Consider the following 14,467-nt stretch of genomic DNA (forward strand, 5'->3'; position numbering starts at 1 on the left):
ACATACTACTACTAAAAGTTTGCAGCATGAACTAAAAGGCTGCTTCGGAGGGTTGGCAGTGACAGGGTGATACTTTGATGGAAGTGCCTGGGGGCCCTCATACTTGACATTTGCTGGCGGCCCTCAAAATGCTAACACCGGCCCTTCTCGTATAGCGGTACTGTATACTTGGAGAGAGATGACTATTACTACAGTCTTTAGAAAACGTATTGGTTTACATTCTGTTCTTCACTCTGCTTTCGCACTGCATAACACCAGCCTTTCGCCTATTATTGCTGTTGTTATATGTAATTATAAAGTTAAAGTTTTAGATGTGCTAGGACTAGTGTATCCCATTTGTACCATTTACGCACAAATACGAGTTGCATAGTACTTTCTTTTCCTCTTTCAGTACCTGTAGCTTTTTAAAGGCGTGTACAATATGGTAATGATTTTGCCAATTTGCTAGCCATTGGTTGAACTGCTTGTCAATCACTTCCGCAATCGCTTGACTGTTTATGAGTAAAGCTGCAGAGGATTCACTATGTGGTTGAAGTGATTGGAAGCAGCAACACTGTAGAATGGTGACTGGATTAGGAACACTAACTCGATCGGTAGTGTTGTCAAACTGCAGTTTACGTAAACACTGATTTCAGGAAGAACGCAGATTACGATTAAAAGAGGGACCATCGTTAACTTTTAAAACTTCGTATTTGTGTGCTTGCATTCCTAGTGTGATAGAAGGAAGGAGGAAAAAGTCCGCGGATGAATAAAGGGCTTTCATTGGGATTTCATACGGCTACAAGTGGAAACACCAGTCGGATATAAGAAGAGCTGTGCGAGCCAACTAGTTATTCTTGCATCAGTATACTTGTTTTCTGTCATTAGCAGACTTTTTAACAGCGGTAATGAGGATCTTGAGACTGCTTCTAGCGAGCCTTTTGGTGGTTGCTGCGTGGGGTCAGTTGGTAAGTTTTACCCGTTGCTGTGAAGAGGTGGAGGGAACTTGTCTGTACGATTCCTGAAGTTTGGTATGCGGCTGGCTGGGCGCAACGGGAAAACACGAGGGGCGGGGGTGTACTAACCCCAACCCAAAACAAGGGTAGGATTTTGAAGGTATTTTATAAACAAGTGGGGTACGATGGGCCTCGTAAAGTGAGAGAGGCGTCCTTGAACGTGGGGTTATAAACTCTGAACACCCCCTTAGAAAACCTATGTAGTCTGTTGCCCTGTACCTCTTGTGAGACATTAAACTTGTTTGGCTTTTTCTGACACGCTTGACTGTATGAGCATGGTTAAACACAGCCAGCAACATTTTACGATACCCGAACTTTTGTTTACCAGGGGTATGGTTTTTAGAAGGTAGATGGTTAAAAGGTGCGACGGGGGGTTGTTTGTTATGTAGTAGTTTACTTGTTAAGCAGCAGCGGCCTTTTTTATCACAAAGTTTCACTTGAGGTGAAGGGCAGGGTAGACATTAATGTGCTTACGGGAGCCGCACATAGCATGCGTGTGATTGTTGTTTGTATTTGGGACTGTACACATTCAGACACATATGTGAATCTGAGAGAGAACTGGCAGCCGTTTGGGGGGAAAAAATTAGCAACGTTTAGGGCAAGTGATCCCAACATTTTCTGTTACCATATATTTAAAGATATGAAGTCACACCTCTCAGTATTGGCATTAAAACACAAAATTGTGTTTTAAAAATAATATAATTGCAGAAAGATGTGTAGTGTTTTTCAGATTAAAAACTTAGTGTTATAATTCATATATTTTGTTGATACAAATATTTGTGCACATTTTGTTTTTACAAGTAAATGCACTACTTAGTGTTATAATTCATATATTTTGTTGATACAAATATTTGTGCACATTTTGTTTTTACAAGTAAATGCACTCGCAAATGTCTTGGTGAAGGCAAGTAGTAAATCTAGACTGAGTACAATCTGAAGGTAGAACTTGTATAGTTTTGCCTAAATCTTAGTTGAGAAGTATCGGTTAAACGGCTTCATTGCTGAATAAGGGTTTCTCACCCCCTTTTGCAAATAGCAATGATTGTGCTGTTTGCGGACGCTGCTGCTGTTTCACGGATTACAGGACGTGGCGGTTGAAAGTGCAGGGGCGCCCGATGAAAAACTACGGGTTTGCATCAAGTGAAATGCAGTAAAATAATTGCAACGTAGCAGAACATAGACTATCCCGTGAGAGTTCGTAGCTAACGCCAGCAAATGTCTGGAGGCTAGGAGTTTGTAATAGGGGAAACCAAGCGTCAGTTTAGCTAGTCGTTTTCATGGATGGGTTTATATTGGTATGAACCACCACTTACCACAGTAGAATGCCTTCAATGCAAATGTAGGAACCCCCTTGCTAATGAGATATAATCTCGGACGACCATCGGTAGATTAACATTTTTGATGATTGTTGAGACAGAACAAGGGTTTTCTATAACAGCTTCAAAACATGTGTTTGTTGTTGCTGTATACAATTCTATGTGTTACTAGAGTATTTGCGTGCCTGTGTGTGTGTGCATATTACAGTATTTATGCATGTGACATGCACGCACTACGTCAAGTGTAGACAGTATATTTGCTGTTTAACTATTTTGTTTTGTTGTGTTAATAATTGACGGCATTCCTTTATGCACAGAGATTGTATTTTTTTTGGCCGGTGATGGGTTTGTTACACATACCTCTCAAGTGTACCTCATTACGAGGAACCTAACTCATTTGGGGTCTTTCATGTCCTTAAAGTTCCACACTGAAAGAGTCTGTCACACATTGTGTTAGGAATTTTTTTAAGTGAAATCCATGGTAAATAGAAATTAATCATATTAATCCATTAAAGGATCTTCTATATAAGTAAAACCAGCATATTTTAACCATCCTGTGACCTTCCTAGTTGAAGTTGTTAATAAGCCATTAGTATGTGTTCCACATTTTGGCCATTTGTTCCACATTATGAAGGCGGATGTTCCTCATTTTGGAGATGGAAGGTTGAGAGCTATGGTTACATATATCAATTATTCAATGTTCCCTGTAGGCCAAGTGGTACTGTTCTTTTGTAACAGTTTTACACTTGTTCTTTGAGTCTGAACAAAATTGAGGCACAAATTGGAAAAGTTAACTGGACTGAGCAATAATTTTTGTGGTAGATGAAGGTGATGCTGTTCTGTGCTTTTGTTGACATGGGTTTGCCTATTATTTTATTTACCCTTTTTAGGATTGGTGCAGAATGTAAGGTAACCACTACACTGTTTATCATCTAGCATGGATGGATCTGGGGAATGGGCACATAGCTTTGCCATGTTCTGCTTATACTAGGCTATGTACTGTGCTATATTGGCAGACAACCTTCTCTGCATTTTCATACCTCTCAACTTTTTTGTGCTAGAAATCTGGACAAGCTAAAGACTCAAAGCTGGGAGCAAAGGTTAAATATTCCTCTTAATAAACTTTCGAAAGTTGAGACTGACAGGCTTTGGTTTAGAATGTATTCTCTGGTGGATATGAAGTCTGAAACTCAAATCTGTCACTATTTACCAGAAAAGAATACATTTTATGATGGGAAGACCAAAAATATGATGGAAGAAATCTGGGGTATTTTTTATGCCCTGTAATGCACGGAGTTCTAAAAATTACATCCGTGTAGAATTCAATAGAGAGATTTTCTGAAGGGTTGGAAACCTTTGTTCATCATTTGAGGTCATTGGTTAGGGTTTTATTTTTTTTAATACTGGAGTATTCTATTTGGAATGCTTCATTAAGTGTTCCAAACTGTTAGTTGTACTTCATTAGTGTGTTGCAGTTGAGAGTTGTGCATTGTTCACTTCCTCTTACATTGTCTGTCAGCGTTTCTGCTCAAGTAACCCAGTCTCAGGCTTGACTGTTAAGGTGTAATTGGAATAGTCATGCAGCTAGTTGTGCTTGATTGGTTTGTCTGTGTTCTATGTTGCTGTAAGATAACTAACTTGCACAGTTATACCATTATCGGTAATGACCCATGACCTAGGCTGGCTGGATGCTGTTTTAAAATGTTCGAGCATTTTGGGAAATTTTACATTTGTTTTATCTGAAGAAGCAGCTTGTCAAAACAAAGAATAGTCGCAATTCATTGTGATATTACTGATTATCTTGATTGCGTAACAACATTGTGTTGAGAGACTTGGGGACACAGGTGGACAGTGGTCTCACCTTCGCTAACCACATCGCCACAACAGTCAGGAAATCCAATGTGGTACACCTCATCACTAAGGGCTTTTCATCCAGAAAAAGGGTCATTGCCCCACTGTACTCATCCCTCATTAGACCCATTATAGAGTACAATGCCCTGTTTGGTATGTACCTCACAAGATATCTGCAACAGCTGGAAAGGCCACAAATACCTTACTAAAAGAATCACAGGCCTAAAGCAGATGCCCTATGCTGACAGCCAAAAAAAAATACTCCAGTTGTACTCTCTGGCATATTGTCTACTCGGAGGCGATCTCTACTTACCATACAAAGCCATGTCAAATCCTGAGCTGTTGGACAAGCTCCACTTAAAGAAAATCCCAATCCCTCAGAGCCACACACTCCTGGGATCTAAACCTTGTCATCACAATGAACAAAATATGCTGGAAAGAGAGGTTCCTGACCCAGAGACTCCCCATACTCTGGAATAGATTGCCCGTACATGTCAAGCAGAGCGCCTCCTTGGCCGTCTTCAAAAGGAACCCTGACGATTGGATGGAAGATAGGAAATTCACCCCTGGGGTCAGTCGCCCTGCTTGACCGAGGTCCAGGGAAGTAAATATTGTGGGAAGAAATATCCAGGGAATTGTTATGGCTAGGCTTGTATAGACCCTAGGGCCGATAGCCTAGTACCAACCTATGGTGACAACCAATTACTGGGGAAAACTAATGCAACAAACCTAAATGTAATTAATTTTGTCTGATTTTATGAATGCATAAAAAAAGCAATGGTGGTCTTGGGCAGGAGAATGTGCAGACTTGTGTATGTTTTTGCCTCCCTTGGAGATTTATTTCTGTGTTGGGTTTGCAGCGTTCACTTCTGATGTGGATATATGTTTCTCTAGTTAACCCATGGTTTCAAGAAATGTTTGATGAATGGAGAATGAGAAGTAGAACTTATGAGTAATTAGCATTGTCGGAGAAACAATTTTGCCATGGCTTTTTCACCTGTTGTCTGAAGAAAACCTTTCTCTCACTAAAAGCAACCTTTCTCTCACTAAAAGCAACAAGTTGTCACCAGCCAACAAGTTGTCACCAGCCTATGTGTGGTAGCTTACTCCTCTTGGCTGGTAGTGACATCCTTTATTAACAATAACTGTACTTCTGTATGTTCAAAATACTCCTGTTTTGGGCAACTCTTCAGTGTTGTATGGTAACCTAAGATTAATAATGGCTGTATTTTGCCTTTGTTCCAGAAATATGTTTATTTAAATTGTATAATTGTCAGGCAGTTGGGTACCCCCCCCCCCCCAAAAAAAAAAAACAAACAAAAAAAAAACTTTTTCTGGATGCTGCTTTACCTGGCAAAGTTGAGGATCATGCTCTGGTATGATAAAAAGATTCTCTTTGTGGTTTGGATATAGTGTGTCATGCAGTTGTAACTGTAAGGGTATCCGTTGAAGTTTTGTTCTTATTTTATGCAATTGGGTGACATTAACTTTTTTCCCCATTTGTCTCAAACGTACATGTTTTATACACTTGCCAATTAACTTGGCTGTATGAACAACTCCTAATGAAAGGTATGAATGAGAACATTTTTACAGAGAAAAGGCAGATTAACTTGCAGTATTTTTCAGTTTAGTGCAAGTACAACTTCAGCTGATTTTTGTGTCTGTCTTTAAGTTGCACAAGCTTCCTCTGGAAGTCCTATAAGTGTTGTTGTTGTGTCTTTTGGCTTTTCCCAGTTAGGGGTCGCCACAGCGGAACTCTGGTCTGCTAATGATTGGCAGTAGATTTTCACGAATGCCGAGGTGCCTATCTTTCTGCTGGTGTGACTTGGTACTTTTTTTTTGATCAAGCACATTTGTTTGCTTAGCATCATGCTTGATGGATGTCTTTTTGGTACAAATTGGACTACCTATTTTATTTTGGATCTGTTTAGTATGCATAGCACTTTGCAGGACTACTGCAGCCAAACTGCATTAATAAGTAACATGTGACCTCTTAAATTTATGTAGCATACATTTGTTTGATTACAGATGTGGTAAAGTTGAGACATTATTCACACAGAGGAGTATTGTAGGGCAATATTGTCTTCTATTCTGCACTTTCACACTACTTGAGAGGTCATATTTTAGCCACTATTAGGTTAATGGCATTTGAAATGCTTGTTTTGATCATAACTAGTTTGACATGCCCTTGATATTGGCTGTTCAAGAGGTTTAACCTGAACTAGGTCCAGCTATAAAGGCACACTTGGGTTGATTTTTGGGCACAGACCTGATCATTCCCTGTAAGATTATGATAAAACCCGTTTTAACTAGCAGCATAAAGGTTACAATAAGCTATTTGGGTAACGGTATTACAGAGCTGGCAACATGATGGCCTCTTAGTGCAACTAATTGTCAGTGGCAGAGTTGAATTAAGAGGGCAAAGCACAGTGCAGACTGAGCATCTAAAGACAGTGCTGTCGTTTTCTGGTTGGGCAGTGCATCCAGAGACAACACTTGTCCATTTTCTGGGCAGCAGTATGTTTTCTGGAATAAAATGAAAAGTAGTGGGACGTTCCTATGTAATACACCGGAGCAATGTGATAATTCCCTGTGTATGTTGCACATTATTGTAGGGTGTGAAAACGAATTATGTGATGCTTGTTGGTAGTTTTCTCACTGATGCCTTGTGGAGATTGAAACCATTAAATACATAACAAAATGTTCTTCTACACCACAGTAGAAAGTCCTTTGTTTTTTTTTTTTGTTTTGTCCAACCAGTCAGAGTCTGGAGGTATTTTTCAGCTGTATTGTTTTTGTATGTACCTACATGAACACTTTTTAAAAAAATAGTATGTATATTTGAGAAAATCTGTGCTGTTTAGATACAACGTAGAGGGGTATAAAAAGTGGAGAACAGCATAGTCCTTTCAAAAATAGTGCTTTCTTGCATGAGATGTTGTGACTTTGTATGTTTCTGTGGTTTTACCAGACCAGACTGCTTTGCCAGAAACTACCTGAATTTATCATTCATGGTGCAAGCATTAAGCTGTGGAGGATTGGCTCTTTTTTTGAAGTTTCATCCCTGTAAATGGGGCATCATAATGAGACAGGTGAATACTGTCTAAAGCGGTATGTGTCTGAACCGTATCTGTCAACAGTCCAGACTTTTGCTGTGTGTTATGGTTGTGTATATCAGTTTGTGGTTTTCTAACAAATCCCTGTGGATTAGTCAGTAAGTAATGGCATATGTTTGAGTTTCAGATTTTATAGTCTTCAGAAAATGCTTGCTAGAACACATCTTGGTATTCTTAAGAGCAATATTTAAAATCTGTCCCTATTTTTTTAGTCTTTGCCCCCCAAGTGTTTGTCCAGATTTCTTGCCTCAAGAGGTTGAGATATGTGGTCTGAATAGTTGTCACACTAATGCAGATGTTGTCTGTATACATGCATACATGTGTAAGTAATGGGTTTGGGTCCTTTTAAGGAATGCATCTGAGAAAGTTTGTGTTTATGTAAGCTGTTTTACCAGAATCATGTGGCCTTTCAGTCAAGATGACACTATGAAAATTGCTGCATTTTGTTGTATTTGATAGTGTAGTAAAAATAGACATTTTGGTAAGCCATCAGATGAAGGCTCCCTGAATGAGCGTGATGCATGCACATGTATAGATAGTGGTAGTATACTTTTATCTAATTTTAATGTGTAGTAAATGACTTAGTTGTGTCCAGGTCTTTAGCATCATAGCCATTGTGGGTATATATTCACCGTTTCACTGGATCTGTGAAAGGTGATTTTGTCTGTAGGAAGCCCCCCCCCCCCCCCAACAGAATCCAGAATCCTAGGAAATCTATATGCAGTGCTAAACCTTCCTAGTGCCAGTGTTGAGGTAGATTGTTCTGTAATTCTGTTGCAGAGCTAGATTTTTGGAGAATTTGCCATTTCTTACAGCTGCATTAATGATTTTTACAACAATACATTAAGGTATGGTGCGTAGATGAAGCACTTTTTCACATTGCAGTACTGATGAGGTGTACATAGGCGGGGAGTTTGAGGGCTGGAGTCTTTAACAGTCCAGAGATTAATTTGCACACTGACAAAAACTAAGGCGTGTTGTGTTCTGTATAACAATATATAGCTAAACTTGGCTGTTGGGCTGAATGTCCAGTAAACCAGTCAGGCATTTAGGCATAATGGTGCCGTTTAACTTTCTCATCAAAAGTTAATAGAACTATCCCAAAATATTCACATTATGGAACTCTTTGAGAGTTAGCAAATTTTGTTTAAATGATTCCTATATTGTGGAAAATTTGAGCTGTTAAGTGATCTGTCGTAAATATTACGGTGTATACAAAAAGGGGATCTTTGCATCTTAAGATGAGATGCCGTTTATCTCCGGCTGGTAATGAAAATTGTTGCGAAGTATTTTGCTTACTGCTTTTTAAGTAAGTTCCTGTATGCCTGTAAAATTGTGCTGGCTTTTACAGTAAGGAGATTTTATTGGTTGCAATTGCAAGACCTTTAAGTAGTTTCCCTTGTGAAGGACAGTTATTTTATTGTATCGATTTTTAATTCGAAAAGTATGCATTAGTCAAGTGTTCTGATGCGATATGATCAGTATGCAAATTGCATTTAGCATTAGGAATATTGGCTAATTGACAGTGTGTGTGAAATGCAGTCAGTGGACAGTGTAGAATATTATTCACACTTGGTTTAGTGCTCTGTTAACTTCGCTTGTGTATGCAGTCTCTTCTACATGCTTGTGTATGCAGTCTCTTCTACATGCTTGTGTATGCAGACTCTTCTACAATGTACAACGTTATTACAGTGATGGAACATCTGATCTGTTCTCAGCTGCACACATTCTGCCTTCTGGATGCCTATAGCTGGGATTGCAGAGGTTAAAATGTCAGACCTGTACTTTCGAAGTTAGTGCAAAAGAATTGTGTCTGTATCCTCTCCAGACCAAGTTTTTTTGGGACTGGCTCACCTTTACCCTCCGCTTCCCTCCACACTCAATCTCTCAGACCTGTTTATAACATGCTTAACTACTTCACTTCATCTCTACTCCAAATACATAGCCAAATGACTTGCATCTAGCTTCCTCTCACTACCATGTATATTACTCACTCAGTCTTCTCTCACTCCTCTATTTTCCCCTTCCATCCCATTAGCCCTTCTAGCTTGTTCCATCTCCATGTGGAGCTTCTGCTTGAGTTTAGTCCAATATTTGTATACAAGATTTAGGTATACGTGTTTAGAACAGTATCCATTTGAGCTTAGTACTATCTGTATATGCATCCTACCTTTATTCCTAGCCTTTAGCTAGATGTTGGTATATTTGTTCGTTACTATGTTTCATATTGTATGTATATCTAATGTTTGCTGCAGAATGTATTATTTGCTATTGTCATTTATATTCAATTGTTCTTCATGTACTCTGCTGCTCATTTTATTGTTCTGTGGAGCTTTTCTCCCCAGGCTTCCACTGAAAAGGATCTGTGTCCAATTGGAATATCCCGGTAAACAAATGTAGATAGATATATAAATAATAAAATAAATACTGAAAATACAGTTGAACCTAGCTTATTTTGAAGGCCCTGGGGTCAGTCAAGTCTTTTTGGATTATTTGGTATCAAAAAGCATAATTTTAACTTAAGGCTTGTACAGAAGTGGCAACATTTACCTGCAAACACGGCCTCTGTTAATTAACTGCGTCTTCCAGTCGTGAGTGTCTCTCCCAGGTTAACTGTAATCTGTGTTCAGACATGGTGATAATACCAAGGCACCCTAGGGCAGTGTTGAACTGCTGCCAAGAGAGTATATGGCGGTAGCGTTGTTACCTCACAGCAAGAAGTTCTCCCGTTCGATTCTCGGCGTGGCTTGGTAGTGCCTTCTGTGTGGAGTCTGCATGTCCTCCCCATGGTTGGGTAGCATTCGAAAGACATGCGTGCGTAAATAGGCGTGCCTTCATTGAAGGTTTGGCATAGAGCTGGCACCTCTGCGTTTAGTAAAAATCTACTGCCAATCGTTAGCGGTCCGGAGTTCCGCTGTGGTGACCCCTTACTGGGAAAAAGACAAATGACAACAACCAGCCTATTGAATGTATCAATGCTCTCCCATAACTCTGCTCCACCCTGTCCCACTGAAAGGTATTGTATGTTTGTATGTATAGCACGCCCAGCCGAGTTCCCTGCTGCCCTTTTATGTGGAATATATATTCATAGGTCTGACTAAATCTATCTCTTTAGATTTCCACCACATTCCGTGTTTTGACAGGAGGTAGGTAGGCACCAAATACAGCCACAAATCTACAGATTTAATGGTCAAAATGCATGTACTGTTCTAAGCGTTCATGGTGGCTGTAAAAGTGGAAGATACTTGGCCACTGGTTCTGTCACCTTGGATGTGTGTTGCTTCATTGAATGCTAGTAAGTATCTTGGTCTTGATCCTATTTGTTGCCCTACAGTGCGCAACAGGGTTATAGAATGCATCCGGGGAGGGTGGACATTTTTCTCTTGGGTCTCCCACGTGGCCTTCTTTCTGGATTTTCTTGTGTTCATAGGTTTTATGTAGTCTGCCCCCTACAAAGTATCACCGGGCTTACTTCCCTTCTGGATGAGGGTTTATACTTTTAAAATGAGGAAACTTTATATGAATGCATTCAGTCATCAAAACGTATCTTGAATGAGGCTAAGATTTTGGGGTAGGCTAACAAACCAAATGATTTTCTATCTGTCAAAGAAGTCCTGTTTATGCTGTGATGCAAGTCGAACTTTTCCTTGAGTGAAACATTACTTGGCACTGGGTTTCATGTTTTGTAACTCCCTCAATATGGGGATCTTCATGTAGGAGTCTGTATGAGCTGTGGAAGAAGTCTGGTGACGGAGGTTAGTCTTCTGATATTTTTAGTTGGGAACATTAAGGGGTGTTGTGCTGGCAAATGGTGGAATGAGCTGCAAACTAAACTAGCAAGACCTAGCCTTCACAAACCTATACTAACTAAAGGAAAATATTTTTAAAGCACCAAGTTTATTGCTAATGTTGCTGAACTATGATTTGCTGCATGTGTGGCTAATGGGATCGTAATTTCCAGGATCCTGTACAACACTGCCCTTTATGTAGAGGCAATGTAACTGCTGTTTTCCAGAGCTCAGACATGTATGTTGTGGAGAGTATAAGGTCAAAGTGTAGAGGGGTATAACAGTATTGTAACCTCCATGTTGACACCAGTGCAGTCTGATTTGTATATTAAAGTCAATGAAGCTAATCCTAGGAAATGCAAAGCAAACGAGTCCTGTGGCCATGTACACCTTGCCAATACCCACATCCATGCTCGGAAAAAGCAAATAAATCAGTCCTGATGTAAGTTTATGGGTTTGATCTAATCATCCATGTTTAATTTAAAGAATGCTAGGGTGTGTCTAACTTGTATTGGAACTTTGTTCTAAATGTGGGGGTAGAGATTTAAATACCTAGTTCTGATATTTTGTAGTTACTCTATTTTCAGTTCGGGGAAATTCAAGGGATTGTTTCATATTAGTGCAGAATGCAAGGAAAAGATCACAGTGCAAGAGCCTGTAACAAATTGAGAAAAGGGCTAATGTTTCAAACTTTTTACTAGTAGCTTAAATACTTTTCAAGTCACCAGTCTTCTTAGTTAGGATCTTAACTGGGGCCTTTCCAGTTTCTGGTATACATAGAAAGATGCATCCTGAAGGGGGCAATATGATCCAGTCTGTGTGCACATTATGAGCCTTCTTGTAGAGCACATCTGTCTCTATCATTACATTGTACAATATTTTTTTTTGCTATGGATTTAGTCAAGTAGTTTCTCTGTTTATAAATGATCCACTCTGTGCAGCATTTTTTAAAATGAATATTCTCTCACTAAAGGTCCTTATTAGATCTACAGTTACTAGGGACATTGATCTCTTGAAGCTCCGAATATGGAGCTCCCAATCGCAGAGAAGAAAGTTACGTACTTACTGTGGTAATTCATCTGCTGCACCATTCCCTCACTCCATCCCATACCTTGACGTGTTAGGCCTATGGTGGTCTGTGTGCTGATGACTTTTGTTGTACACTTTACTGTTTCCCTCTCCCTAGCTTAGTACAGGAAGATGTCTTCATTTGCGTAGTATTATGGATAAAAAGGGAGGGGGCAGATAGCCTTGAAAGTTTTAGACACCAGGCTGTCAGTCTTGCCAACCTTCACCTGAAGGTAATGGAAGATCGAATGGCCAATCCAACTCTGTTACAGAAAGTACATTCATTACAATATGTACTTGACTTTCGCATACACCTGCTTGCTTTCACACATTGTTTATTCATTATTATTTTCAGCTCAATAAAGCATAGTGAGGAGAGGGGCCAAAACCAAGGGATTACTAGGTTCATGGTGGAGGAAGTTTAATCCAGAATGAGGTACTAAATCCAGAACGAGGTACTAAAATCATGGAAGTATGTGCATGTGTATGCCTGCCCCACACCTTTCAACTGTACAAGATTTTCACAGAATGTCCATATTTTTGCCTTATATTTTTGGTGTGTTTCTCCTAAAGTCTGTACTTTCCTGGCAAATAGGTGAGGATTGAAGTCCTTAAATGAAAAACCTATTATTCTATCAACTTTCTAAGTTTGTAAGAGTGATATTTAAAATTTGTCCCCCCATCATTTTTTTCTTTGTCCAGATTTTTTGCTCTAAGAGGTATGGCGCGCGCACACACATGACACTTGCGGGTAGTGTTGAGGGATGCTAGGTCACCCTTTTAATGGGAATGAAAATTGAGTACCTCTTGGGTATTGGGTGGGTATCCAAGCACCTCACAGAATGCATGGTCATTTAAAGCTGTTTTAAGTGTATTTTTTTTTTTTTTTTTTTTGCCTTATCTTTAAAAAAAAAAAAAAAAATTCCTTGTTTCCCACCTTTCTAAGCTAGTATAGTCTAGTTTTCAGGCTAGTTTTGAATTCGGGGCTGTGATATTAGGTTCTGAGTTGCCCATACCTTACTTGGATAGAAGGAAGTTTCTCTGCTCACATGTGAGAGGGGAGCTTTGAGCAACCTACCTGTCCCTGAAGGAGTGGTTCCAGCCCAGAAGTTAGTAGTTTATTGGCCATTTTGGGCTAATTTATCTTTCATTTCCCTACTATACAAACCACGTTTGCACGGTTTTGTGCACCGGGCAGTGCCGGTTAGCTACGGTTACATTTATTCCCGGCTCCTCTAAGTCTCCTCTTCAGTTTTTCCCTTGAAACTAGTCTAACTCTCAACCTAAGCACTCAAAAAGCATCTTACAGCCCAGCACTTGCTCAGACCTAATAGCAAGCACTAATATACCCTGACATTGCCCAGCAGGGCAAGGCGCTCTCTTCACCCCTCACCAACCAAGCGACTAAGCTCACCCTACTGTTCAGGCTTGACCAAAGGGCAACTTCAGGTGCACTCTCCAGTCCAGCTGGTGAATCTGGGTATCCTGAGGCAATGTTACAACTGCCTCATGTACACAGACATCCTCTCCTCCTCCTACCACAGAACACTGCGTCAGTTGGGGCCATATGGTGTCCCAGACTGCATCTTGAACGAACTAACCCCCCACCTAAACATGCTGTTTGTCATGCAATGGTTATTCCTGTGCACAAAGGAAGGGCCACAACTGACCCTGGTAACTATCGCCCCATAAGCCTGACTAGCCTGGTCTGCAAGGCTATGGAACGCATTATCATGGAACTCATTAACAAAGACATTGGGAGCCTACAAACACTTGACCCGACACAGTTCGGCTTTAAGGGTAGATCATGCCTACCAAACCTAATTGACCTCTTTGAGATAGTCACCAAGGCCATAGACGAGGGAAAGTTGGTTCACACAGCCTACCTTGACCTCGCCAAGGCTTTCAACACTATTCCTCACTCTGGTATTACAGAAAAACTCACCAGCCTGAACATAAACCCCTACGTCACGAGATGGGTTGCCAACTGGCTTATGGACAACTCACACGGTAAGAATAGCGGGCTCCAGGTCCGACTCTAAACCAGTCACAAGTGGTGTCCCGCAAGGCTCTGTCCTGGGACCCCTACTGTTTGGCACATACTTCTCAGAAGTACAGGCAAACACAGGAGGGCTATGGCTAACAAGTTCGCCGACGACTGCAAACTGGCAGCCATAATTGACTCTCCGGCTGACATGGACATCCTCCAAAAGGGCCTTACTGAGATGGACACCTGTTGTCAAAGTCATGGCCTCAAGCTAAACTAAATGCAAAAAATGCAGTCATCCCGTTTGGGGGAAAAAACACCCACAAATTACCACATAGGTGGCAGC

The 14,467-nt window shown here is 40.4% G+C and overlaps 1 protein-coding gene across 2 annotated transcripts in view; it reads left to right on the forward strand.

Moving 5' to 3' along the window:
• Positions 1 to 503: 503 nt before the first annotated feature.
• SDC2 (syndecan 2) overlaps positions 504 to 14,467 on the forward strand; it is a 612,727-nt gene continuing 598,763 nt past the window's right edge. For both annotated transcript variants that reach the window (XM_044065625.1, XM_044065626.1), the window contains exon 1: positions 504 to 947. In XM_044065625.1, coding sequence (XP_043921560.1) covers positions 888 to 947 — 60 coding nt within the window. In that variant the 5' untranslated portion in view covers positions 504 to 887. The remainder of the gene's footprint in view (positions 948 to 14,467) is intronic.

This window comes from Protopterus annectens, chromosome 3.part0 (assembly GCF_019279795.1).
Source record: "Protopterus annectens isolate FY-2018-M chromosome 3.part0, PAN1.0, whole genome shotgun sequence".
NCBI lineage: Eukaryota > Metazoa > Chordata > Ceratodontiformes > Protopteridae > Protopterus > Protopterus annectens.